General features: G+C 48.0%; 1 protein-coding gene across 20 annotated transcripts in view; it reads left to right on the top strand.

Annotated features, from left to right (window-relative positions):
- Positions 1 to 27,462, top strand: part of EIF4G1 (eukaryotic translation initiation factor 4 gamma 1) — a 79,260-nt gene that overhangs the window by 12,115 nt on the left and 39,683 nt on the right. For 6 of the 20 annotated variants that reach the window (XM_081189895.1, XM_081189909.1, XM_081189913.1 and 3 more), the window contains 7 exons: positions 7,305 to 7,413; positions 7,843 to 7,932; positions 8,362 to 8,394; positions 14,219 to 14,239; positions 15,529 to 15,702; positions 18,702 to 18,801; positions 26,942 to 27,042. In XM_081189895.1, the coding sequence (XP_081046021.1) occupies positions 7,339 to 7,413; positions 7,843 to 7,932; positions 8,362 to 8,394; positions 14,219 to 14,239; positions 15,529 to 15,702; positions 18,702 to 18,801; positions 26,942 to 27,042 (594 nt within the window). In that variant the 5' untranslated portion in view covers positions 7,305 to 7,338. Of the gene's footprint in view, positions 1 to 3,056; positions 3,317 to 7,304; positions 7,414 to 7,842; positions 7,933 to 8,361; positions 8,395 to 14,218; positions 14,240 to 15,528; positions 15,703 to 18,701; positions 18,802 to 26,941; positions 27,043 to 27,462 lie in introns of those variants that run through there. The other 14 variants (XM_081189914.1, XM_081189896.1, XM_081189898.1 and 11 more) reach the window with 9 other exon arrangements.

Raw genomic sequence — 27,462 nt, forward strand, 5'->3', positions numbered from 1 at the left:
CAAGAAGGCCCTGCCACTGGTCAATGGCAACCGCATGCCACCACCAAGTTGGCTTCCCCTGCCAAGTGTAGGGCCCCAAAGTGGGTGATACTGGGGCAGCCGCTCTTTAAAGAACTTGAATCCAAAACCTTTTAGTGCTAACACGGTAGCTCATTGGTAGACAGTGGAGGACTGGTGGCAAGGGATCCCAACAGGTTGGACCACTTGCCAACCTGGCAGTCACACTCTATGCTGGCTGCAGTCTCTGGACGTGGGGCAGCCCCATATAGAGTGCAATGCAGTGGTTCAGGTAGGAGGTCACCTGAGATTGGGCTGGTCCAGGAACTTCCATAGCTGGTGAAACAACCTAAGTTGGGCATAAGCACTCCTAGCCACAGAAGCCACTGGAGACTCCAGTAACATGTTGGAATCCATGAGTTCTCCCAGGCTACAAACCTGTTCCTTCAGGGTTGTGCAACTCCTCTCATAACTGGTTGCCTACCTAATTCCCGGACACAGGAACCACCCACCCACAGAACCTCCATCTTCTCTGGTTTCTCCCAGACACAGGTCCCTATGTCCTCACTTTCGAAAATGTATTTAGTGTACTGTCTCTTGCCGCTCCTGAGTTTTTTGCCTAGCACCCTTCCATATGGAGCGTGAGTTCTCTAGACCTGAGATGTCTTAAGCAGGGACTCAGTGTGGTTGCAACCCAAACTTTGGAATACCTTAAGATATGCTAATGAAGAAAAATGATCGCAGAGTTGCTGAGTTAGGAGGCACCACAAGGATCATGTGGTCCAACCCTCTGCAATGCAGGAATCTTTTTGCGCAATGTGGGGCTCAAACCCAGCACCCTGAGACTAAGAGTCTCGTTCTTTATTGACTGAGCTACCTTTCCCACCTTCCCCAAACTCCCCTTCTTGGCCTTGTTTGAGAAGCATTGGCCCATTCGATGGGACCAAAGAAAGAAGTGGTGACTGGCCATTGGGGAGAAAAAGAGCATTGTTGTCAATGCTTCAATTGCGGCTTGGGCTGTAGTTCTGTGCATGTGTGCAGTGTGTGGTGCTGTCTGTTTCATGCATTCTGTGTTGGGTTCAGGCCTAAAGCAGGCAATGTTGATTCTGCTGTTGGCTTGTCCCTTTGTGTGTGTGTGTGTGAAAGAGGGGAGGTCTTCTGTCTCATGTGAAGAGAGTTTGCCTCTGTAAGGCATCGGGTTCTCAGGTTTTCTGTAGGAATTTGAGCATGGGAATGCGGCTTTCAGTCTTTCCTTGCGCCAATAATAATAATAATAATAATAATAATAATAATAATAATAATAATAATAATAATAATAATAATAATAATATGTTGCCCATCTGACTGGGTTGTCCCAGCCAATCTGAACAGATTCCAACAAATCAAAACATCAAACACAGTAAAAACTTCCCTATACAGTGGTACCTCGATTTAAGAACAGCCCTGTTTAAGAACTATTCAGTTTACAAACTGCGCAAAACCAGAAGTCCTTTCTTAAACCAAAATCATTCTTAAACCAAGGCGCACTTTCCCTAATGAGGCCTCCTGCCGCTGGTGCTCTTCCACCGTTCATATTCCGTTCTTAGACTGAGGTAAAGTTTGCAAACTGGGACACCACTTCCGGTTTTGTGGAGTTTCCATAGGGAGGGCACCACTGCCGAGAAGGCCCTCTGCCTGGTTCCCTGTAACCTCACTTCTTGCAGTGAGGGGACTGCCAGAAGGCCCTCTGAGGTGGATCTCAGTGTGATTCTGGGCTGAACAATGGGGTTGGATGCGCTGCTTCAGGTATACAAGGCCAAGGCCATTTAGGGCTTTAAAGGTCAGCACCAATACTTTGAATTTTGCTCAGAAACATACTGGGAGCCAGTGTAGATCTTTCAGGCTGGTGTTATATGGTCCCAGCGCATGTTCCTAGTCACCAGTCCAGCTGTCGCATTCTGGATTAGTTGTAGTTTCCAAATCGCCTGCAAGGGTAGCCCTGCATAGAGTGCATTGCAGTAGTCCAAACAAGGGATAGTCAGAGCATGTACCACTCTGGTGAGACAGTGCATAGGCAGGTAGGGTCTCTGATGGAGCAGGCCCTGGACATGGAAGTGACTTGTGCCTCCATGGACAGCTGTGAGTCCAAAATGATTCCCAGGCTATGCACCTGGTCTTGAACTGTTATTTACAGGTAGATTCATGAAGCCTTCTTGGCTACAAGAAGCCATCTGTTGGTGGGACAAGGTTGTTTGAGAGAAGGCACTGGGAAAATGGTACCTTCTGGTGATTGCTTAAGTGATCCCTTTAAGTTCTCAGAGTGTACGACAGTCTTCTGTTGTGCAAGCCGGCGCATGGGTCGTTGCTGTTCCCAGTTTTCAGATGGGGAACTGAGTCTGGGGGTGATCCTCGCCTGAAACCACGCTGTGTTTATAGTTGTCGTGGGACACGCAACCCCAAGTGCCCCAGGCCCACCTAGTGAAGTACTGAGACAGGAGCTGCACCAGTGTCTTTCCAGTCAAGCCCCCCCCCCCAACTAGGGCTGCTGCTTTGCAAATCCCCTTAGCTGCTTTACTCCTGTCCCTCTTAAGGCAAGTGTGGCTGCCTCTTGCTGCCCCCTCCCCATTCCAGCCACTGCTGCTCTTGCTGATTTTGAAGGGCAGAGTCTGAAGGGTGTGCAGTTCCCTCTCCTTGGCCTGCGTCTTCTGCACTTGGGGATGGGGGTGAGGCAGGGCGCCTTCCCGGGCGCAGGGAGGCTTCCTGTGGGTGTAGGCACCATGAAATGGCGCAGCACTTCCTCTGCTGTCTGTCTCGTGCCTGCATTGGCAGCACAGGTGGGTGCCTGGTTGCTTGGTCCTGCCAAGAGGGAAGAGGTTGGGCTGGGCTGGGCCAGGAGCCTGCCTCCTTCCTCCTCTTGCCAGTGCAACGCGAGTGACTCAGGCGTGTAGGCGTGGGATTTTCTCCGACTGGTTTGGGCAGTGCTGGGGCCGAATGGCTGTGACTGTGGGTGGGGTTTTGGGTGCTCCCTGGTTCTCTTCAGCCTGCCTCTCTCCTCTCCCTGTCTCGGTGTCTCTGCAGTGCAGCAGACTCTGCGATCTGACACCACCGGCAGCTCCCGGCACTCATGTTCCTGGCCTTCCCAGGGTGGGGGTGGGGGGCTGTCCCCTGCCTTGCCCATGTTTGGCAAGCCCGACCCTCCATGCCGCTCACCAGCAGGTTTGCAGGCTGATATTCTCCCCCCCCCACTCCACCCAACCACCCTCTGTCGTTTTCTCAAAGTCTGGCAGATGAAAAGTCTCAGCTGCTTGCAAAACTGGCCTGGGGTTTTTCCTACTTAGGGGTGAGTATTTTGCATCTTTTCTGTGCATGTTTTGAGGATGGCGGGGTGAGGTGGGGAGGCTGTTCCACATTGAGACCTCGACTTTCTGCTTGCCCCCGTTTTGGGAAGGGGGTGTCATGGAGCAGGGTGGGTGGAGGAAAGGAATTGCATAGCAAATATCTTTTCTTCGTTGCCGGCGTTGGTTAGGGTTGGGCCTACTCTTCGAGAATGCCTCGGCTTGGGGAGGGAAGGGTGCTTGGCACGGGAGCTGGCCTGCCTAAAGAATTAACTGGGCATATTTGGAGCGCCCGGGAAACGACTCATGCTCGCAGTTGCCTCTCCCCAGACCTTGGGGTGGTGCTGACTGTCTGCAAAACTTCGCGTGGGCTTTTCAGGGGAGACTAGCTACTTCAGATGGGCCTCCCCTAAAGCAACGAGCCAGCTCCCTACACCTCCTCTGGGGCCTCTGGCTTCAGTTTTTTTGGGCTGGCCCCTTTTCTTTCTGGGAGCATGGCTGTCCCTGCAGTTTGGTTTTGCAAGAGGTGTGTGTGTGTGTGGGGGGGTGCTTCTGTTTCCATGTCTGGAAAATTCAGAACTGTTTGGGGTGGTGTCTCCTGTTAGACGTGCCCCATCAGGCTGTGTGGAGCTGCTTCCTATAGGAAGGGCTGCTGCATGCTCCCTCCTTGCCTGTCTGCGTGATGCTGCACCACACTGTGTCTAGATGCTCAAAGGTGGGGGGGGGGGGATAATTGTTGCAAACTGTGCAGTTGTGGTCTGTGCAGCTTCAGCTGCTCCCCCTCTCTTAAATCTGTGTGTGCGCGCACACACACACACACATACGCAGAAACGTAGTATGTACTAAATTATGGTCCTTAAAAAAAATGTATCCCGTTTTAGTAAGGGCTGAGGATACTGGGGAGAAGGGAATTATGAGAACTGGTGGCTCTAATTCTGAGCAGAGGTGAAGAAATTGGTGCTGATGTGCCACCCACACCCAGGACCACCACATATACTTAAGTTTTTTTATTGTTGTTGTTGCCAGTGCCCTGGGAAAATTTCAGAATCAAAAGGCTTGTTAGGGTGCCCTCGGCGAGGCCCCCCACAAATATCTGGCCACGCTGTTCTTGTGTGCTGAACTGGAGCCCTGCAGAAGCCTCCTGATCCTGTCTTGGTTTTTTGCCTCCTTTGCATTGCGTACGTTTCCTCCTCTCTCCCAAAGTCTTTAGTCGCCTGAAACGCTGACAGCAGCAGCCCAAGGGTCAGGTTACGCCAGGTCTCTGGGTCTGTTTGGGTAGAGTGGCTCTACCTTGCTTTGTGCTGGAGAGGGCACGGCCCCTGTCCAGACCAAAGGGATCCTATTCCCATAAGGTTCCACAGGGCAGCCGTAGGACTGTTTACTGCCTGGCGTCCTAGAAGACGTTCCCTCTACCTTGCCACCCTGGCCTATGCACCTTCACCCATCTGCGTGTGCTTGTGAAAACCGCAGCCAGTTAGCCCTTGCTTAGGCTGAGGCCTGTAGACCAGGGGTCAGCAAACCTTTTCAGCAGGGGGCTGGTCCACTGTCCCTCAGACCTTGTGGGGGGCTGAACTATATTTTGGGGAGGGGATGAACAAATTCCTAGGCCCCACAAATAACCCAGAGATGCATTTTAAATAAAAGGATACATTCAACTCATGTAAAAACACACTGATTTCTGGACCATCCGTGGGCCGGATTTAGAAGGCGGTTGGGTCAGATCCGGTCCATGCTGTAGACCATTAGGAGGCTTCTAAACCCACCTTAGCCCAAGCAGGCACTTGGTGGAGCAAACCTGGGATGGGACGGGGGTCTTTTCTTGTCCTTTGTTGGAACTGGCTGCTCAGATGTTTCCTCCTCATTCCCACCCAGGTGAATTTAGCTGCTTTGTCATATAATATGCTGGGTGGGCTTGCAACACGGTTCCTTTTTGACTTGGCCTATTGCACTAGGGAGCACAATAGCAAGAAGAGCTGGCATGCTACCTCTGCAGGAAATGTGTGAGGGGCTCTCACTTGCCCCTTGTAGTGACCGAGAAAATGGGGAGGACGTGTTGCGAGGGGGTAGTGGGGATCATCATGGTTCATTGGATTTGTGTGTCTGGTTTGGAGACAGAAAACGCTGTGGAAGTCCTTGGCCGGCCAGCCAAAATATCTAGAGTTGAAGGTCCGGGGTTGGCTGGAGGCTGTGTGGGGAAGTGGTGGGTGCTGCTGCACTACCCCGTATGTGAGCTGTTGGGCGGGGAGAATGAACAGTGTAAACAAAGTCTCTGTGTGCCTCCATTCTCCTTGGGGCTTCCCCCACCCTCGCTGGGCTCCAGAGAGGGTCTCCTGATGAACCCCGAGGACTCTCCAGCTCTCTCTCACCATTTCCTGGTATTCTATTTATTTATTTCCTGGCACCATGTATATATGCAATCACATGGGAGTTGGAGGGATGCCTGTATGGTGGAAGGCCCCCAGAGCAAAGGCCAAGGCCGTGAAAATGGGTTGACTTCCTCGCATTATTTGTATACAGTCTAATGGCCAGCAAGAGTTGATAGGGAGTAGAGTTTGTGTCGATTCAGAGTCTGGGTCTTAGGTGGGTGGTTCTCAAAATGGTTTCTTACTGTGGCCGCAAGTGGGGCCAGAGACATGCAAGATAGCTGCCCTGATAGCCCAATGCATCCATATCCCATATAGATCAGTGGAACAAACTGCGGCACCTTAGCAGTTGCATTCAAGACATACGGGGGTCTTGGATAACCTCCATCCTTCAGCTTACCCAGAGAGACTTGGCTCCGACATTGGTCCAAAGGCATTCTGCATATTGCACATCTCTAAGTGCATCTTTTCATTGGGTGCCTCTTTGATGCGCTTTAATGTGAATCTTTCATTGTGTGGTGCTGCTTTGCCTTCAAGAACTGGGTGGGATTGATCTCAGCTTCTCTGCTGGATGCCTTTCAGGTGAATTGGGGTAGAAGAGTGCAGTTTACAGCCAATTTGAGACCCTTTTGACACTACCGCAGCAACTTTTCATCTGAGAGTTGTTGGGTTTTTTTGAGAGAGATGATTAACTTAGGGCTGAATTCAAGCTGGCAAGGTTTTGTGCCCAGAATTTTTAAAAAGTCACTATTTTCCCCCAGATACTGTTTTTGGGCAGGTGGGAGATGATAACTTTTTGAAAAAGCTTCTTAAGAAGCAGGAGACATAGAAGAAAGGAAGACAGAAGCCATTCATCAGATAGCCCTATGTTTCTCTGGGAATTATGGGTACTAATGAGGGTTTTTATATATATATATATATATATATATATATATATATATATATATATATATATATATGCATATGCATATATTATAATGTTTCAGTTGCAAATGGATACCTGCACTTCCTAGGTGCCCTCCAATCAGCCCCAAGCAGCACAACTGATGGAAGTTGTACACTAAAACAGATGCAGGAACCAGGTGTGTGGCCGCTGGAGGCCCATGTGGGTTTCTCTGTAGCAATACAGAGAATCTTCAGGTGAAATTTAAGCCAAGGCACTCTGCGCTAGATGAACATCAAGCTGCCTAAGGATGCACAGGCATAAGGTTAGGGAGCGAGTCTGCAGTGGGGGCTGCACCACTAAAAAAGTGCGTACAAGCATAAAGGTACATGGGGTGGCTATTTATCTTGGTACCAAAAGATGCAGTTGCCTGGGGGTCCTCTGGGACTCACATTGGCAACATCCATTATAGCCCCTCCCCCGAATTTTGCCTGAAGTTGCTGCTGTTCCATTTCTTCTCTGGTCCAATCGTCATGCGGCACTATGAGATCCGTCCGTGAAATGGCACTCATGCTACTTGGAAGTGCGGTCTGGAGGGCTGACCATCCATCCTTGTTTGGGCTGCTTCTGTTTGCCCTGCCCTTCTGCTGCGGGGTCCAGTTTTAGCTTGGAATTTTCCGCTCCGCCTCTAGTTGTGTTGCTTTACTTCCATGCTTGTTTTTACCATGCCTCTTTTTCTCTCAACAGGTAGCAAGGGGATCCTTATGCAGCACCACGTGAAATGAACAAAACTCCACAGCCCTCAGGAGGAACCCCATCAGCCCCACACCCCTCCCCCTCTCCTGGACTTCCACAGGTAAAACGATTCTCCCTCCCAAGCTGCCTTGTCCCCCTCTGTTCTACAATATGTAATAAAAACTATCTCATCTTTTCCCCGTTCGCAACCTCCATTGGCTGCTTTGTCTTCTCTGGTGGCTCCTCTTCAACACAAGTTGTCCCCCCCCCACACACATACATGCACACCTTTCTGCATTTCTCTTGCCTTTTGCTTGTGGGTCAGTTCTGCACTGTGGGTCCGAACAACCTTGCAAGGCAGGATTTGATTGGACGACCCTCTTGAGCCCCCTTTGCAAAGTTTGCCTTAGGCTCTCTGCATGCACCGAGTGTTGGCACTAATTCTCCACGCACCCCAATCTTGCTCTCTAGAGGGTGGGGTTTGGGTGTGGGTTGGGGGCAGCTACGGAAGCTGCTAACTTCCTCTTCCTCCCTTCTCCCCCTCCCCCAGCAGTCAGCATTTCCTCCTGGCCAGACGGCACCTGTGGTTTTTAACCCAGCGCAAGCTACCCAAATGAATACGCCTTCCCAGCCTCGACAGGTAAGGGGGTGGCCGCTCTTGTCACTGCTGCTCTTCGGCCGCGAGATCTCTGGGGTGGTAGCCAGGCCTTCTCTGAGGGGCTGCCAAACAGGTTCTTCCATGTGGCTCGGGGATTGCCGGGCAAAGGGAGCCCTGGAGGTTCACTCCCGTCTGCAGGCGCCGCTGACTCAGGAGTTCATCTGCAGCGCATGCTGGGTGGATATGTCTGTTTGGGTGAGCGCAGCTGAGACAGCCATGAAGGCAGAGGTGTGGTGGAAATTGCCCTATCCTTGGTCCTTGCACAGTGGGGGGTTGTGGGGGTTCTGGGAAGGCAGGTAGGGTGACTAGATAACTCCGAGGAGTGAGTTGGTGGCGGTGGCGGGGGGATGCTTGTTTCTGTTAGTGATGTTTTGCTCTTGTCTCCTCTCCCCTCGCTCTTTCCTGTCTTAGTTTCCAGCAGGGCCTCGTGCTTTACATCAGCAGGTACTAACCCTTCTCTACTCCCTTCACCGCATGCTGTGTATGCAATCCGGGGCTGGGGTGGGGTGCATCTACGTTGGGGAGGGGGTTTCCTTGGACACTGCAGGGAACCTGGCTGGAGAAGTGTAGAGGCTGCTGGTCGTTTGTCCTGGCTGGCAAGGCAAGAACAGCCCGAGATGTGTGGTGCACATACTGTAAAAGACATAAGCTGTGAAGCCCCTGGTCCAAAATTTTTGGCTGCTGCCTGAGGTCGTCAGGTGGCCCAAGGCAAGCTGCGCTCACTTACCCTCAGCTCTCTGCTCTCAGTATGAGGATAATGACACCAGCCACACCTTACAGGTGTGTTGCAGTGATCACACGATAATAGACGTGAGATGTTCCGGATGTTCTGAAGTGCTGGATGAATTACATTCCTAAAGAGAAGTATTTTAAAGCATACAGAGAGAAAATGAATTAAGTCAAATAGGAAAATGAAACATGGGAAGGCAAAACTATATCTCAGGTGCTCGGCTGTGTCTGCTGATCCCAGGGGTGACCAGGCTGCTAGGGTCTGTTTGACTGCAGTGTCCAAGGCAGAGGACTCTCTCCCCTTCCCATGTGACTTGCATGACATGCTGACTCATGACAGCTGCTTCCCTGCTGCTGCTGCTACTTCTGCTTGCGTTTCTTCCTTGTTCTGTGCCACCCCTTCCCTTCCTGTGGAACAAGCTGCCTGTCTGTGCCCAGAGATTGGTTTTAGGACCATTTCAAAACTGTCGGCTTGCTTTCCTTTCTCGGCCCGTTCCCTCAGTTGCCCTTTGGGGTGCCATGGAGAGATGACGAGGCTTCATAGTGTTGCCCCCCAGACATTCTCTCAAAAGCTTCAGTTACTGTTAACTTTGAGGGGATCTGACCCAAAAAAGGTTGGAGGTCTTATTCCAGGGGTGGGGAACCTCTGGACCACCAGACATAGTTGTAGTTCCCTCGTATCAGGGCCCATTCATTGGGGGTGATGGGAGTTTTAGTCCAGCAAAATATGTAGAGCCATAGATTCACTCATTCCCAGAAGTTACACATTCAGGAACTGTTTCCTGTAACCCTACATGCTTGGTTAGGAGTTTTTAAAAGGTGTCACCTAGGATTTTGAGTCTGGTCTCGTTCCTCCTCATTGGTTCACTCTGAAGAGCCCAATCCACTTTTGGTCAAATAGCACCTGTAATGCTAACAGAAGAGATTTGTATCCTGGCTGCCCCTGTGCTAACCTTGCTGGACCTCAGATTGTATTTTCATTTGAAGCTGGTGTCCCAGTGCCTAGTCAGAACTCCTGACTCCTTGAGTCAGCCCTTGGCTGCGTGGGTGTCATACACACCCACAGTGGACAAAACATGGAGCATGGTTTTTCAGTAGAGAATGTGTGGACTGCTTCAGATCCCCTACTACAGTGTTTCTCAAACATGGGTCCCCAGCAGCTGCTGGACTACAGCTCCCATCATTCCTAGCTAGTAGGACCAGTGGTCAAGGATGGTGGGAGTTGTAGTCCAACAACAGCAGGAGACCCAAGTTTGAGAAACACTGGCCTACTGTGTCTCTTGCTAAAATACTGGGCTGGGAATGAGGAAATCTGGACTTCAGGTTTCACTTCTGCCACGATCTCAGTGTGTGACTTTAGGAAGCCACCACCTGTCAATATCAGCCTTCCAGAGAAGATGATATTGGCCTGTATTACAGTACTGTTGTCAGAGTGAGTGCGGTTTAAAAAAAAAAAATTAGCTGGGAATACTTCTGTTCCACAGTTCAATTTCTGAAGATGACCTGTTAAGAATTATTGCTACTCAATACTAGTTCCCTTAGTTCAGAACTGATTCACTGTGTTAAATTACACATTCTAGCAGTTTTCCAGTTTGCATGCCCAGTATCTTAAGGAACTGCAGAGTAAAGAGCATAGAGGGGATTGCCCCAAGGTGGCAAGTTGATGATGCAGGTGGAGGCAGCTCCACTTGACATCTACGTTGATGACTATCTAGAATAACCCTTGTCCTCAAAGCTTGGATGGCTTTAGAGCGGATTGGACAAAATCCGTGGAGAACAAGTCTCTCAGTGGCTGCAAGTCTGGATGTCTGCATAGCAGCTCCAATATCAGAGGCATTTGGCTCCTGAATACCAGCTGCTAGGGATCAAGAGCTATCGTGCTCATGTCCTACTTGTGGCTTCCCAATGGTTGACCTCTTTGGGAAACCGGAGGGCAGGTTAGACTGGCCTTTGGTCTGATGCAGCAGGGCTGTTACCATTCTTCACGTCTGCCCCCCGCCCTCTGGGGACGTCACTATGGATCTGGCTGTTGCTAATGAAGCCCACTAGAAGTAGCTCGGCGAGAGGTTCCTTGTCACGGTGAGATGTTCTGGTGGGTCACTGGTAGCCCACTCCCATCTGTGATCCTCTTCTGCTACATTGCCCCTTGTCCCTTGGGGTTTGAATTCCCCTCCTCTTTACCTCTTCCAATTTGCACAGCACTGCCACTTTGCTAACTACTGAGGCCTCCAGCTGCTTTGGGTTCCAGGCTGTGCACATGTGCATGCAAGTACATTTGCAGTTATGGCTCATTTGGGCCGTGCTTAGAAAGGGGGTTGAGGGTGGCTTTGCCCTTCGTAACACATGGCCTCCTTTGTGATCCCAAAGCTTCCCCTCCCTCACCCATCTTCCCATCTTTTGAGGGAGCTTAGAAAGCTGGAAAACTGAAATAGTGTTATGCACCGGCTCCCAGTTTGTTTCCGATGACAATTCAAAGTGTTGGTGCTGACCTTTAAAGCCCTATACGGCCTCTGTCCAGTATACCTGAAGGAGCGTCTCCACCCCCATCCTTCTGCCCGGACACTGAGGTCCAGTGCCGAGAGCCTTCTGGCGGTTCCCTCACTGCGAGAAGCCAAATTACAGGGAACCAGGCAGAGGGCCTTCTCGGTAGTGGCACCCGCCCTTTGGAACGCCCTCCCACCAGATGTCAAAGAGAAAAACAATTACCAGACTTTTAGAAGACATCTGAAGGCAGCCCCGTTTAGGGAAGCTTTTATTATTGTATTTTAATATTCTGTTGGAAGCCGCCCAGAGTGGCTGGGGAAACCCAGCCAGATGGGCGGGGTATAAATAATAAATGATGATGATGATGATGATGCAGGGAGCACGGCAGCTGAAAGGTGTTTCTTTCCTTCAGAAATGGGGCATGGGTTCCAGCAAGGAAGACCTGCTCATTCATGGAGGATAAGACTGCCAATGGTTATTGGGCTCATTGGCTGCATTCTGCCTACACTGTTGGAGACAATATGCCTCTGAATCCTAGTTGCTGGTAAAGATTTTAGGGATAGTGCGATTCCACCTGGTTGCAGGTTTCCCATTGGTTGGCCAATGTAGGAACAGGATGCTGGACTAGATGGCTCTGTGGTCTGACCCTGCAAGGCTCTTCCTACGTTCTTACATTTTAGTCATGGGGACACTTCAGGTAGAAGCAGTTAAGGCTTTTATTGGCTTCTCCTCTTTCTGTCCCCCTTCCCATTTGTTGGCATCCGTCTGTCTCAAGAGACAATGGAGTGCACCTCTGGGGTGAAATCAAACCACTGTGTTGGCAGCACCAAAATGACCTCCCTGGGGTGGAAGCCTGGGCAGAGTGTTTGGAGGTCCTGGGCTGCCCAGATGACAAGACCCCTCTATTGGACTCTGATCTGGTTCAAAGGAAAGCAGAGCAAAATGTTTGGCACCAGCTTGGCTGCAGCAGTTGCTGGAAGGAGGTGAACAAGGTGCCATCATTTATTCCCATTTATTCATTATGAAATTGAAAGTATTCGTGCAAATATCCAATCATATACAAAGAAAAGGAACCTTGCGTTCAAATCTGTATACATCTATTTCCAGCAGTGCTGTCATTATATAATGCGCAGTTGAACTGCAAACATCTCCTTACGTTTTCATACTGTATCTGCTGGCCTAACCAAAATAAACAAATCCCATCACTTCCTTAAGCAATCACTTTTTCCTGGTGCAAAGGTCACTTTCCAGTGTTGTGCAAATTCCAGTCAATGAGAGCAAACAGTGTTGGATCACATAAAGAGGAAAACCGTATTTGCACAGTTCAGCAGAAATAGAAAGTTCAAAAATTAAATGAACCTTTCAGAGCAGTTCTACAAAAAGATTTTTAAAAAATCAAGAGAAATGTACAATACTTAAAAACATGCAAATGTTAAAATGCTAGATTAAAATTACCCAACTTTCTAAGCATCTGTGTAGCCTTATCTAAATAATGTTTTTAGCAGGTGCCAAAAAGAGTACAGCAAAGGTATAAATAGGCAGTGAGTTCTAAAACATAGGTGCTATCACAGTAAACAATCAAATTCTTACAAATGTGGAATGGATATTATGTGGCATCTGCAATAGTGCCAGTTCCAGCCATCGAAGCGATCGCGTGGATATGTGGTGTAAGCCGATCTCATAGACAAACTGGTCCCAAGTTGTCACGGGCTTTATATGCTGATACTAACACCTTGAACTTGGCTCAGTAGCAAATGGGCAGCCAATGCATGTCTCTGGACACAGTTGTTACGTGCTGACAAGGCCTCATTCTTGTCAGCAATTGTGCTGCAGCACTCTGCACCAACTGCAGCTTCTGGATCAAGCACTAGGGAAGCCCCACATAGAGCGTTGTGCTGGGGTGCTACACCCAGATGCATATTCTTGTAGGACTTGTAAAGAACACTTTTGATTAATGTTTTCAGCAACTTCCATGACTCTTGAGTGCTGCCAGGCGCCCATCTTACATTGAAGTTCCCAAGGCTGTGTTCCAAGTCAATTAACTGATGCCATAGGTGACGTGTGCCATTTCCCCCTTCCTCTTTCCCTGTGTCTCCAATAAAGACATAAATTATTATTATTATTATTATTATTATTATTATTATTATTAGTAGTAGTAGTAGTAGTAGTAGTAGTAGTAGTAGTAAATTCACACTGACCTTCACCCAAACATCACAGGGCAATTTAACAGCATTAAAAATCCAAAATGAAAACAAAACCGCAATAAGAACAGCAAAAACTGCAATATCTTCTTTTCTAGGTTACAGGATTTGTTGCCTCTAGTATGGGAGACACTGCGGATGAATCCCTAGTTGAGAGTTCTTACTCAGGGCCAGCAGTGTTTTGGGCGCTGTGACAGTCTCTGCCCAAAGGCTGGAGCAGGAGATTCTAGGACGTGAGTGTGAGAAGGAGGCAGATTATATAGATAATCTTGGTAGCCAGTGGGAAAGAGGCAAGGGGAAGGAAGACGAGTCAGAATGCAGAGATGGAGAACGCGTTGCAAGTGAGGGCTGGACCACTTGCAAGTTAAATGCAGAGCATGTCAGTCGATGTAAAGGAGGCCGGCACCATTTGTGACTCACAAGCTGTTCTGAACACAGCACAGCTGCACATTCTGGCCTGCCCAGCTGCTTGACAAACAACACCCTCCCCAAAACACACACACACACTTTTCTGCAGTTAGGTCCAGAGTTTCATTGAACCCTTGGTGGGAAGTGGTATAAGGACTTTGCAAGCAGAGTTGTTCCCCAGGATGGCATTTTCTTGCCTCTGGTCATGCATCCCAGCCTATTTCCCTTTTCTCCCTTGAGCCTCCTCCTCCTTTCCCCTCCCCCAATTCCAGTTTCCTTCTCATGGCGCTGCTGTTGCTTTCCTGCTCAGCATTCAGCTGTTCCCCCGAGCCTCGTAACTTGTCTGGCTGTAGGTAACTCCTGTCTCTTTCTCTTTCTCTGTGTCTCTCTCTTCTCTCTCCCTTTTCTCCTTGTGTGCGTGTGTGCGCGTGCGTGCTTGCTAACAGGGAGGATTCAGGTCTCTTCAGGTAATGCCTTTTCTATAACCCTACTCTGGTTGGGAGTGGGAGGGTCCGAGCATTGGTGCAAATCACTTAGAGCCCACTCTAGTCTCCAATCCGTAGCTCAGTGCGCAACTAAAAAAAAAGTCAATATATAGGGTCAGTCTTTGTGGGAATGGGGAGAAGCACAACTCCTTGGCTAGAGTACCACTTTCATTGTGCAGAGGGCTGAGAAAGAGAGTCACGTGAATCAGCATGATCCATAACGGGCTTCCTTTGCATCTTGGCAAGGGGTGGAGATGTTCCGTACTGATCTGGCTGCCTCTGGAACATCCTCTTGCTCTTGTGTAATTTCTTAAAAAGTATTTGCTCTGTGGGTTGCAGAATTCACTGCTCTTGTCTTCTACCCCCCCTCCCACCGCTACCTTGCCTTGCCCATGTGATGTTGCGTTGCATCCTGGGGCTTGTATGCATATGCCGTAGCACCTCTAGAAAACCCCAGGTTGGCTGCAGATGAGCTTCATGTGTTAGTTCTGTGAAATTTGGGAGAGGCAACCCAGGAACCCAGGTTTGGAATTGCCTAGTGTTGCCAGTTCCTGTTGGATGTAGTCAACTATCATTTGATCTTGAGTTTTGAAGAAATTTGACCCATTTGTAGTCAAGGTAATTTGCATCACGTATCCTCTCTGCACATCTTGCATTGAGTTTGTTTTGTTGAGTTTTGGTTATGCTTATTTGACTAAGGAGGACCTACACACATAGAACAGTATAGCATTGAAGGTCTGTAACAGGAGACCCCAGGCTAAATTGAACCGTTTTCTCTGGCCCTTCAGCTATATTTGTGGACAAAGTGGTGGGCCACTCATAAGAGGTGGAAGTGCCAACCCACCACCATTCTCCTGCTTCTCACAGGTAAACTAGGTTGCCGCCTAGGGCGGCTGGAGGATTGTGGCCTCTGCCATCTTAATATAGAGACCCTGTAACCTTACGTCTGGAAGACTAGAGCATGGCATGTGGAAATTGGCCATTTGTATTTCTCTGCAGCCTTCCAGGTCCCGAAACTTGCTTTCCTTCTTTGAAATAAAAACAAAAGCTTGGTTTGCAGAGAATCCAGGTTTGGCATTGGCAGTCCCTGTGCCATGCTTTTATGGGTACAGGCAGATTCTTGTGCGCCACCTTCTCCATGTATCCACAGCCAGAGTCTTTGGGAGGTGGACACGGGACTGGCAGCTGTGTCTCTGGGGTTTCCTCAGGCCAGGCCTTGCTAACCAAGCATGCCCCTCTCTCTTCTCTCTCCCTCTCTCTCTTTCTTGAAGCATTTCTACCAGAACAGGGCCCAGCCTCCGACAAGTGCTTCCCGGGTGCAGAGTAATACGTCGGCTCGGCCTGGCCCACCCACTCATGTTTATCCAGCTGCTTCCCAGGTGATGATGATCCCCTCACAGATCTCCTACCCTGCTTCGCAAGGCTACTACATCCCTGGACAGCAGGTGAGGGCTAGAACGGGGCTGAGGGCAGACCTGGAGAGCTATTTGCACTTTCCCAAGCAAGCCTTGTCTCCGGGAGCCTTCTGCTGGCTTGTTTTTCCTCGGGCCTCTTGATAGAGTTGTGGGTCAGGCTTCAGACCCTCACTCCTGGCACCCTCACCTATTAACCCCCAGCACTCTCCTCCTGCCTCCAACGTTTCCTGTGGTTATCTATGGGCACTGCTGTCTTGTTTCGTAAAATAAGATTAATGGTAACCCCGCTTATGCATGTGCACATATTCCTGGCAAATGTGCTGGTCAGAAACAGGGCTTCGGCAAGCCCTGGGAGCAGAAGGGAAGTGTCCCCAGTCCTGATGAGAGGGGGCAGTTGCAGAGATTTGGCCTGTCTGATGTGATCCATGTCCCGCTTACTGAGCGGTAGGAGCTTAAGAGGTAGCGAAACTGCTCTTACAACCCTGCGTGTGAACTATTTACTTCATGTGACGCATAACCCACACTATCCCAAGGGCTTGGGGTGGGTAACCTGCTAATTATGCTGCCCTCTTCCTCCTCATTCACCCCAAATGAGTTTGAATAAATAGCATCTTGCACCATTTAAGGAAACCATGAAAGGCCGGGCATGGGTGAGTCACCCAGAACTGAGGGATGACCACTGAGAACATTTTTGTGTGTGTGCACGCTTTCAGGCTGGTTTGATGCACCTATGATGTCTGTATGGGCTGCGAAGTTTAATCAGTTTAAACCATTTTGATCAACTCAAAAAACAAAAAAGTGACCCCTGATTTTGTCAGGTAGCGGATCTAAAATGTAATGTTGGTTTCAGGGTGGATAAAAATCAATGATTAAAAAAATGGATTTTAAAAAAATTGGCTTTTTTAATTTAAATCAAATTTTTAAAATAAAATGCTTTTGGAGGAAAAATCTTTCTAAAGATAGTTTTCTATTTAAGTTACGTTATAGTCCAAAGGCTGTTAATCAGGAAATAAGGATTTGTCTTAAGTTTTTCATGTGTGCTAAAACTCAGTCTTAAGTTTTTTTAAAAAAAAGATTGTTTAACCACATCAGTTAACAAACATGGATACATATGCTATAATGTTATTGTTTGAGTTAAATAAATTGTTTAATTTGTTATTAATGAAATGATTATTTTCTCCTTCCAATAAAGTACAGTAGAAAAAGTTGTCCAAATATAAACAGTTAACTTATTAAACCTCACAATTTCCATAATTACCTGTCTATGTATTTCTAATAGTAAAACCAAATCAGTAATTTTTTATATAACGGTAAAAGCTACCCTGAAATTTTATTATTCCAAAAATGAAACCTTCATCTGGTTGTAAATATTAAGATTATACCAGCAAGAATGAGTCTTTGTGTAAAAAAATGATTTAAATCAAGTCTTACTGACTTTCTGGTTGGTTTTAATACAAGTCTTTTCAAAAGCTGCAAAGGGCAAGCCTTGTTTTTCAGAAAGCATTAACTTTTACAGGAAGGCAGGTGAGATCTCTCATTGGTGATGCCTGCAGCAAATCCTGGGCACACCATAAAACAAACTAACCGTTCTGCTGTTTTCTTTTGAACTGGTGTGTATTCTTGTGGAAAATGTATACAGAGAGGATGTTGACAATTTATTTCACTCGGACTGTTTTTATCAATTTGAGATCTGATCCACTTGCAGCCCTAAGCTCTCCTTGGCTATGTGTCTACTATTTATTTAATTTCTATGCCGCCCTTCGTCCAGGGATCACAGGATGGTTTATAGTATAAAACCACAAAAAACATAGGAACAAACGAAAACAACTCCTGCTCCCTCTATGTTTTAAAAGGCCATGGATCCTTCCACTCCCACATTTTCACCCCAGATGCTGGAGTGGAGAGGCTACTGATCTGGGGGTGTTGTTGTCGAATATGTGTGTGAGTAGGCTGCTCATGTAATTCTTTCAGGTGATGGGTATCCAGCTACTGGATACCTTCCAGCCTTGCTTTATGCCAGCATCCATCATAAAAGTGGGAAGGAATCTCCCTGATTGCCTTGTCTGATGTCTAGGGTAAGGTACCCAGAGCATCAGTGCCATCTGAGCTTTTATTCAAAAGCAGATTCCACAATGCTAGACCACAGGTTCTTGATTTTCTGTCACTGTGAGCCTCCCGCTGCCCCAAAGTCAGGGGGTTGAGAGGGGTAATGATCCAGTTTTTGAGATAGTACCCAGACATGGCTGGTGGAGCTCACTGCCATGGCACACAGATTAAATGCAGCATTATTTATTTCATTTCATTTCTATACTGCTTTATATTTTCAAGAAAAATCTCAAAGTGGTTTATAGAATATTCAAATATCAATAAAACAATCTGAAGGAAGTCAAATGTAGAGTATAAAAATAGGGAGAGAACATGAAAGCTGTGTGTCTATGGCTGCTTTTAAGCTGGTGGGGAGAAGCTGCGGAGGATCAGAGAGGCTGTAGACAAATGGTATCAGGCAGCTTCTGTGTCAACCCTTATCTAGGATGGGGCATAGAGTTATGTAGTACTGGATAAGGGATGAATGAGCAGGTGCTTCGTGACTCATTAAAGCGGATGCAAAAGAGGCAGAATTTGGAAACGCCCCCTTTAGTTAGAAAATGCCTTCACCACCTCTAGGGAGGTTGGATGTAAGCTTTGGAAAGCCATAGCTTGGTGTCCCCAGGTTCACGAGCCCCTTAGTGGGGTTGTTGGTATCTTTTGTTCTGTATGTATCACAGTATTTTAATATTCTTTTGGAAGCCGCCCAGGGTGGCTGGGGAAGCCCAGCCAGATGGGCGGGGTATAAATAATAAATTCTTATTCTTATTCTCTGTGTTTATTGCGGCCTTGCTTATGGCCTGCCGGTTCTGCTCCTCTTGATCTGGTCACATTACTGGGGCATTACTGCAACCCCTGCCCCATTTGTGTCAAGTCTTCCTCCTCCAAGCTTAATCTCGGGAACTTACTTGCTACCCTTTTCTTCCTTTTCCTCTCTGACCCAGGGCCGCTCCACATACGTTGTTCCGACTCAGCAGTATCCTGTTCAGCCAGGTGCCCCCAGCTTTTACCCTGGAGCCAGCCCCACAGAATTTGGCACCTATGGTAAGGGGACGGGTATGACTGTCATCGTGTGGTGTGTGTGGGGGGGGGGAGAGAGGAATATATCACTACATGTTCCGTTTGTAGCGTTGCAGGGGGTTGAACTTACAGTTCCATTGGGATCCCTTCCAGTTTTAAGATCCTGTGATTTTGGTGGTGCGTAAAATTGCAGGGTGGGAGCAGCTTTTTCTTTGCCTGACTGAGCGCTGATGGCATCCAGTGTGTTTCTGCTCTTGATCCTGTTCTGCAAGTTCCATCTATGTACAAGATGTCTCTGGGCTCGAGTCACCTTTGCAGTTTAGCCTTGAGCAGTGGCTTTACTTGCTGTGAAAGTGTGGAAGTCAACTGATGTTCTCCCTGCTTGATTAAGTTAGAATTCCTTTTGCCGCAGTCATTCTGTGTCACACACAGTCAAGAAAATCTGGGGTGGGGTGGCGTGGGGAGAGAGGATGTTGTGGGAGGGAGAGAAGTCTAGTTTGACTTAGCTCTTAAACTACAAAATGAAAGGAGGGTCTCAATTGCGGAAAGCCTCCAATTGAGCGTGGTTAAGAATTTACTTCTACATCACTGTTTGTTGCCCAGGTTAGGGACCAACTCTTAAATAAAACACAGAACCAAGGAAACTAATTCAAGTCCTGCATCTAGGAGGGACCTTCAATAAAAAGTATTTATACTAAACATTTGGCCCAAAATTCTAGTTTTCTAGTTTTGCAAATTCACTGAATAGCAACCCAGTGTTCTGATTGGAAAATTAATATAAAGCTAGTTCAGTTACAGCCCGATTCAAAATTGCTTCTGTTCTTCCTGATTGTTGATTTGCACGTGTGTGTGTGTGTGTGTTTGTTTGTTTTCCAAATGATTCTCCTCTGCCCCTCACTCGATTCAGACTAGAATATGGAAGTGCAGGAGTATCTAATCACTGAGCAAAAGATGTTTTCAGAAGAGACTGGGGGAGTCCCATGTAGTTGGATTCTTACCTCTGGACTGCTAGCCTCTATTCTCTTTCTGTGGCTGTGCTCTGGAAATCTAGCTAAGAAACAAGCAAACTGAGTGGTGCAAGAGATTTTTGTTCCAGGAGGTTGAGCCTATGATTTTTGACAAGATTGTAGGCTGCACACGATTGTAGGCTGTGCTCACTATCCCAATTAGTTGCAAGGTTAGACAAAGAGAGACGCTGTAGAAGGAGAGTATATTGGCTCAAGATTACACAGTAGATGCAGTTGCAAATAGGTGTGTCATTGTTCCACTTTCAGTAGGGGATGAGAATTAAGGGCCTTAAGAACAGGGTTCTGGGGAGGGCAGATGAGAACCTCCCTGTGTGTGTGTGTCAAAGAGACCTTTGCTAGTATGAAAGGAAAGGCTGCAGCATAGTTATTAAGGGATTGAGCTATGAGACAGCAAGTTGCCCTGTTCAGATGTCGTCTCAGCCATAAACTTGCTAGATAGCCGATAGCCTGAGGCAAGCTGCCGTTTTTTGCTGTCCGCCTCCCTGCCTTTTTACAGGGCAAGGGGGTAGAATAGTGGCCTACGTTAAAGGGCCATTGTAAGGATCGCTGAGATATAGCGTACAGTGGTGCCTCGCAAGACGAAATTAATTCGTTCTGCGAGTTTTGTCGTCTTGCGATTTTTTTCATCTTGCGAAGCACGGTGTCGGGAAAGTTTTGGAAAAGCTTCAAAAACCACCAACGTCTTTAAAAACCTCAAAAAAGGCTACCACACTGCGTGCTATGAGTTGCTCCTCGAAGTCAAGTCACAACTGTATTAACGGTGTTAAGAAAAAGGAAACAAACTTGCAAGACGTTTCCGTCTTGCAAAGCAAGCCCATAGGGAAAAATCGTCTTGCGAAGCCGCTCAAAAAACAAAAAAAACCTTTCGTCTAGCGAGTTTTTTGTCTTGCGAGGCATTCGTCTTGCGAGGTACCACTGTACATGAATTGATGTAAAAGTTCAGAAAACTCTTAGCACTTTCCCCATAAAAGCAGACTTAACTGTGAGATGATCAGGTCTGATGGAGTTCTGGACAGCACCATTTAAGGTCACAAAAAGGTCTGAGCAAAGGGCTTTCTAGTCCAGCATTCTCTTGCCTACAGCTGCTTGCCAGATGCACCTTGGGAGTCCTATCAGCTGGTTATGAAGGCAGTGGCTTTCTCTTCCACAGTTGCCCCCCCAGAAACTGGTATTCGTTGTATGCTGGCCCTGATACCAGGACTTGAAAGAGTGCAGGGTGGGGCGGGTGTGTTTATGCAGTGCTTTTTTTCCTAAAAAAAAAATGTTTTGACTCAAGAAAATCACAATTTTATAGTTCAAACAGGAAAAAATAAATACAGTAAATGGACAAAAGTACAAAGATTCACAAAATGTTTAGGGGTATGCGTACCCCCAGGAAAAAACTTCTGTATGTGCTAGTTCACACTACACACAGGGAGCTCTTTGTATTGGAAGCGTGTTTGAAAAATGTATGATCTTCCACTGCGATTTTGAAGCGGTGTTTATAGGAGCAGGCCACACGGAATTGGCACTACTACAGGTGCCGCAGAATACCCATTCCACATTTGTTAAGAGCTCAGTCATTTAGTGTGGCAGCGGCTACGCTTTGGAACTCCCTGCACTTTGACATCGAGCAGGTGACTTGACTTTAATCATTTTGGCGCCTGCTAAAAACCACCTTGTTTAAACGAGCCTACTCAGGTGCTTAGAAAGTTGAGACAGTTTTAATTTGCTTTAGTATTCTGTATGTTCTAAAATGCAGTTGCCTTTTTTCTTGATTTTCTTGTTTTACTTTTATTGCTTGGGGGACTTTTGATTTTTCTTTTTTTTACAATCAAGCAGTGTATAAATTTTATTAAATAAAGACATGTTTGATAAAGATAAACATAAGGGGGGGGTTGCATGTACTGGAAGGAGGCCTACTCTAAAACTGATTGATTTCCAGTTTAATTTCCTCTCGCCCTCTTGCTTTTTACTAGATGCACTGATTCTCACACTTCAAGGAAGGGAGCATGCAGTCCCAGTAATAAGATTTTTATTAAAGTTTTTCATACTACAGTAAGATAACAGTGTGTGTGAGAGAGAGCGTGAGAGAAGTAGAGCCTTAGCTCTTGCTGGGGTGGCAAGCCTGTGTCAGGGCTGCATCACTTCAGACTGCATGTGTGGGCTCAGGTGATCAGATGTATGTTCTTACAAGACGTTGCATGCATTTTTGGGGCTGGTGGGGGATTCCATTGTATGGACAATCGTTAAATCATGGGAACCCTCACCTGCAGTCTGAAAATGTACAGCTGCTACCCAGGTTAGCTACCACAGCAAGAACTAGGCCAGAGAAACGGGTAGCAATGTGAGAATAAGAAACCCCACCACACGGGACTTCTCTGAGAGGCCTCCTGGTGGTACTGTTAAGAACACGGGTGGCCTTAAAATGTTCCACCCCCCAACTGCTCACAAGATGGCTCAGCGGCCTGGGAGGATGGCAACTGTAGACCAGCAACACCTGTGTGGATGCTCTCAGTTTCTCCATTTCTGGTCTAGAAACTCGGGTAGGTGTTTGGTTAATTGCAAAGCAGAGATTATTGGGAGAGTCAGAGTAAGCAGGTAAGGATATATATTCAGAGCGAGGTGGAAGGGTGAAGCCTAACAGGGAGGAAGTGTTAAGCCAGCCCTGAGCTGCACATTCAAATAAATAAAAGAAAACATGCAGTGGAATGGCCGAAGAATGGAAAAATCCAGAGCCAAGCTCCCATGTCAATTTCCCAATTGCCAGCTTTGTTGGTGCAGATTTTCTTTCCAATCCCACTATTGCCTTAGGGATACTTAAAAGTCCTTAGGCACCCACCCACCCAAATGGTTTGGTCCAGATTTCCTCAGCTGATTCTGGACCGATGGCCGCAGGGATGGGGAGCTTGTGGCCTTCCAGGTGTTGTTGGACTCCAACTCCCATCAGCCCCAGTCAGCATGGCTGACGATCAGGGATGATGGGAGTTGGAGTCCAGGAAATATCTGGATGGGCACACGTGTCCCCATTCATGGCGTAAGCCTGGGAGGTTCACACATTCGTCTCTTGTCTTGCTACCCCTAAATGTCACAGAAATGGGACATTTTTGAAGCCCGACTCCTGTTGGAAGTGATCCTGAGCTGCGAAACAATAGTTCCGATGGCAAACCGAGGCCGTGGTTGCCCTGGCAAGAGGGCGTGGGAAGCAATCTTGCATGACATTCCCTCAGAGTGACTGAGAACTGTGCACACTTGTTCTCTTCAACTCCCGTTTGGTCTCAATACTTTTATTTGCTTTGAAATAATTTAGCCCAGGAAAATACAGTTCCAAGAGTGACTCGGCACTAGAGTGTTGGATCATGCAACCTGTGTGCTTGGGCAGGTTGGGTGCAGGATCCGTCTCATCTCATCTCTAGGGGCCCCTCTCCTCTTCTCCTTTCTGGTGGGGTCAGTTTAATCTTTAACTGCCCAGACAGTGGCTGCGCAGACTTTAGCCTCAGCCTGGCTTTGAATTGCTGCGGCAGCACAGTAAGAGAGCTGCGGGTTTGATAGGAGCCCCTGACCCAGTCACCCCTGAAGTGGCTTTTAGTCTTACGTTTCCAAGCCACAATGGTGGGTGGGTTTGCGCATGCGCAGCAGGGGAGACAACACATTCTCAGCTCTGTCTTGCACAGATTTGCTGCTGTTGGAGTACACACACTCTCCTCACCACCCCAGGATTTAATATTTCCCCAAAACTCTTCTGTCAAGTTGCCTTGAGTGTTTGGTCCTCCTCTTCCTCCCTCCTTCCCTCCCTCCTTCCCTTCCCCACATGGGGCTCACATGATCACTGAGCACTATTGCTATATTTAGCCTGGACCTGTCCCAGTCTGCTCCTGCAGACTCAGAAATGTGAGCTGAGGCCTCCATCCCATCCCAGTCCTGCATGTCATAGTTCTTTCAGTGCTGCAGAGGTTGCAAAAAAACAAACCCTCCTGCCCACACCCTTTCCCGAAAGGTAGGTGCATTCAGCTTCTTCAGAGGTCTGAGTTGCAGCGGGTGTGCTGAGCCTGATATGCTGCCTGCTCCTATCCCATCCTTTCCGTGCAGAGTTGGGGCCTCTAGGAGAGAAGCTTGTGTGTTCAGGACCCCAATCTGACTCCTGTGCCTTGAGACCTGGGGTAGCAGGAAGCAGTTGATCAGTGCGCAGTTTCTCCTCTTGCAAGCCTGCGGTGGTTGGAGGAGGTGAGCTTGATGGTCCTCTCCCCTGCTGCCCATCTCTCACAGGCACTGGCGGCTTCCCTTTCCAGGATCGCTGCCTGCTTGGGCAGCCTCATGCCACGGCTGGCTTGCTGCGTGCTTCTGCGGCTGCTTGCTTCAGGGGTGACTGTCAGCTTGTGAAAGTGCCGCACTGCACTCCCCACCCATAAAGTTTATTAGGCCAGATGACTCAGCAGAGGCAGAGGGCTGCTTCCATGTGCTCAGAACAGGCTAGACTAGTCAGTGCAGCAGCTCCTCTCTATGGTCTAGCACATGCAGGCAGTGCACAGGCTGCGGGGTTGGTGCTTAGGCGCACCTGTGGAACGTGGGGCATTTGGGGTGGAAACACCTTGGACTATGGAGAGAGTCCCACAGGAGGTCTGGAAAGACACTTCCTCTGTAGCTCGTGATCATTTTTGCTTTGAATTTCTCCCACCCTTTAGAAATCCTTTGAATGCCTACCTTAGCTCTGACGATATGCATCACACCTCAAGGGTTTCTTGCTCCCACCCCCAATCTTGTTCCTTCTGATACCTGATTCACTTTGGCCTGGTTGTTGGAAGGACTGAGCCACAGTTGCCTTGCGGAAGGTGTGGGGAACCAGATGTTGCAGAACTACTGCTCATCTTAGCAAGCATGGCCAGTTGTCAGAAATGATGGGAGTTGTAGCTGAAGAACATCGGGGGACGGGGGGGACGGGACAAAGGTCCTCCACACTAGGGCAGGGCAATATCTGGTTTTCAGCTTTGTGATATATCACCAGCTAAACATTGTGATATACTGATACATTACAATGTCTGAAATAAGGATGGAGCTATGTAGAGGCATTGGCTAGCTTCACAATTTTTACCACATTGTGATTTTTGCATAGCACACATGTACATACAACCACATACATCATGATTTACAGTATATTGCCAGGTCAAAAATTATGAAACCAATATCATGGCATGGGCTTGAAAATGGTTTTGGACACTATATTGATATATCACTCAGCCCTCCCCCATGCTGTGCTGCATTGCTTCGGTTCTGTTTGAGGAAACCACGGCAATTAAACCGCTTTTGAAGCGTCTCTTGTAGCACAGTTGTAAATCGGAACATTTTGTTCTGTTATTATTAATCAAGTTGGTAACCCCTTGGATGTGCAGGACAGCCAGGAAGTAAACACTAGCAGTGTCTGGTAGCTATGCCATCTGGAGTCTAGGTTCCTCCCAACCCAGATTGCTTGAATTTCACACAGCTGTAAGGGTGCTCAATGCCTAAGGAAGTGTGGGGAACATGACAAGAATCCCTGTGCCTGTTTTATTTCCCCCCTTCTCTTCTCCATGGGCTCTGTCATACCACAATTGTTAAAGGCTGTCCTCCCATCATTTTGCCCAAGCTCTGGTCCAGGCATAGTCCAGTTTCATGGTTGTCTCCCCTGGCAAAGGCACTCTGTCCATCATTACACCTTAGCTTCACATTTATCTTGGGGCTTTCTGTCTGCTCAGCCCCAGAGGTCAACTAGGCGAAGCTTTTCCATTGCTTTCCTCACTTTGCATCAGCAGGTGAAATGTTTGGGAGAGCAACCTTGGAATTCTCCTGATAGTTCCTCTCAAGGCTTTGCTGCAAATGTCCATTGGGATTGGGTGGCCCACAGTTGAAATACCTCATTCTGCCAGGAAGATGTCTATCTGGCAGATTTTGGGCTGCCAGAAAGAAAATACATCTTCGTATGGTGCTTAATAACTTTTTTTGCCATAAGCTGTAGGAAGTGAATCTGTCTGAAGTTGGCTATATGGTGCACCCTTTAGTAGTTCTGCTATTTGTTTGCTCCGGTTTTTCATGTTTTCTACATATTGATGTTTTAAAATGTGTCTTGGTGAGTTTTTATGGCAACTTTTCTCCTTTTGAGTTTGCTCTAGGGCAGGAATGGCGAACCCAGTGCCTCCCAGATGTTCAGAGCCAGCAGGGCCAGAGGCTGGGGATGATGGGAAGTGTAGTTCAAGAGCACCAGCAGAGGCCACAGGTTCCACATCCCTTCTGTGGCACCTGTAATTCTCAACACGATTGCTTCTCCACTCATTTCTAGAACTCCTTGCCCTCTCCTAGACTCTCTTAAGTTTTGTCTCCCAGAGTCTTGGATTCAAAATAGTCTGCCCAATGGAGAGACTAGGTGGGTGCCATGCATGCTGGGCAGAAGATAAGGCCACGAAGCTTGGGAAGGTGGCTGGGGGAGGAGATGCCTAGAGCCAGTCCCTGCTTCTGTACAGTCTTCCTATCTCTCTTGTTTGCTGCTTACAGAGAGAGTTGGTTTGGAAGGAAGTTTGGAGAAGAGCTGAGGAGGTGGCCCAGGGAATTCTGGGGACACGCAGTTCTAGACCACAGCCATACTTTCATTCCTCCCCTCCTTGCTCCATGCAACCAGGCAAACAAGGCCACAGATTTAGCTAGTTACAGCAGTAGCTCTTCAGCATGCCTTAATTTAGGATGGGGCAGCCTCAAAGCAAGGGGTTGCCCCAGGTGGGGAAGTGGGGTGGCTTAGGGACGCTCAGGATCATGGAGAAAGAATGCTGAGGTGTCGCTTGCTGAACAAGTTGGTCCGGTTTTGACATTCCTGACCAGGTCTAGAGGCGAACGTGCCACCCTTGAGCCTCCTGCCTCTTTTGGGAGTTCCTCCTGGGATATTCATTCTCTCTCTTCTTGTTCGTACGTGTGTGGAGGGGGAGCTGAGCAGTGACGTGCCCCAGTGCTAGTCGGGGGATTATTTCCCCCACTGAAAAAGGTGCTTGGCAACATCACCTGATGGTTCTGCCCTGCGGTTCATTCCTTTAAGCTTGTGAGATGAGCTCAGGAACTACACCTGCAGATGCATGATTTGACCCTTGGAATTCTGGGACAGCAGTTCCTTAACTTTTCTCCTTTCCTCCCCTCTCCAGCTGGTGCATATTACCCTGCCCAGAGTGTGCAGCAGTTCCCTGCTGCTCAGGTCATCATGAATCAGCAGCCACCGATCCCGCCAAAGCGAGAACGCAAGACGGTAAGATGGGAGTTGGGGGGTGGCCGCTGGGCATGAGTTAAAAGTTTATGTTGTACAGAGACTGCATTTTGTTGGGTGGTTGATGCCTCTCATATCGCCCTCCCTCTAATTCTACCTAGTCTTGGGTTTGAGGCTGTTGAAAGAGAATCCCAGGCATTGTGGTTCTCCTGGAACCTAGGAATTTGATGCTGGCATCTAAAGTGCAAATTATAGACTTAGCCCGTGTCTGTGTGTTTATGTTCCAAGGGAAGTGGCTCAAAGTAAAGGTGAGCACAAGTATATGTGCCAGGCACTGGGATCTTGCATAGGTTTATTTAGAAGTAAGCTCCATGTACTGCTGGCTTGAGACACCTGGCTTGAGAGCAGTATATGTGAAAAGGATCTAGGAGTCTTGGTTGACCACAAACTTGACATGAGCCA

This window comes from Podarcis bocagei (genome assembly GCF_964188305.1).
Source record: "Podarcis bocagei genome assembly, chromosome: 4".
In the NCBI taxonomy this organism is placed as follows: Eukaryota; Metazoa; Chordata; class Lepidosauria; order Squamata; family Lacertidae; genus Podarcis; species Podarcis bocagei.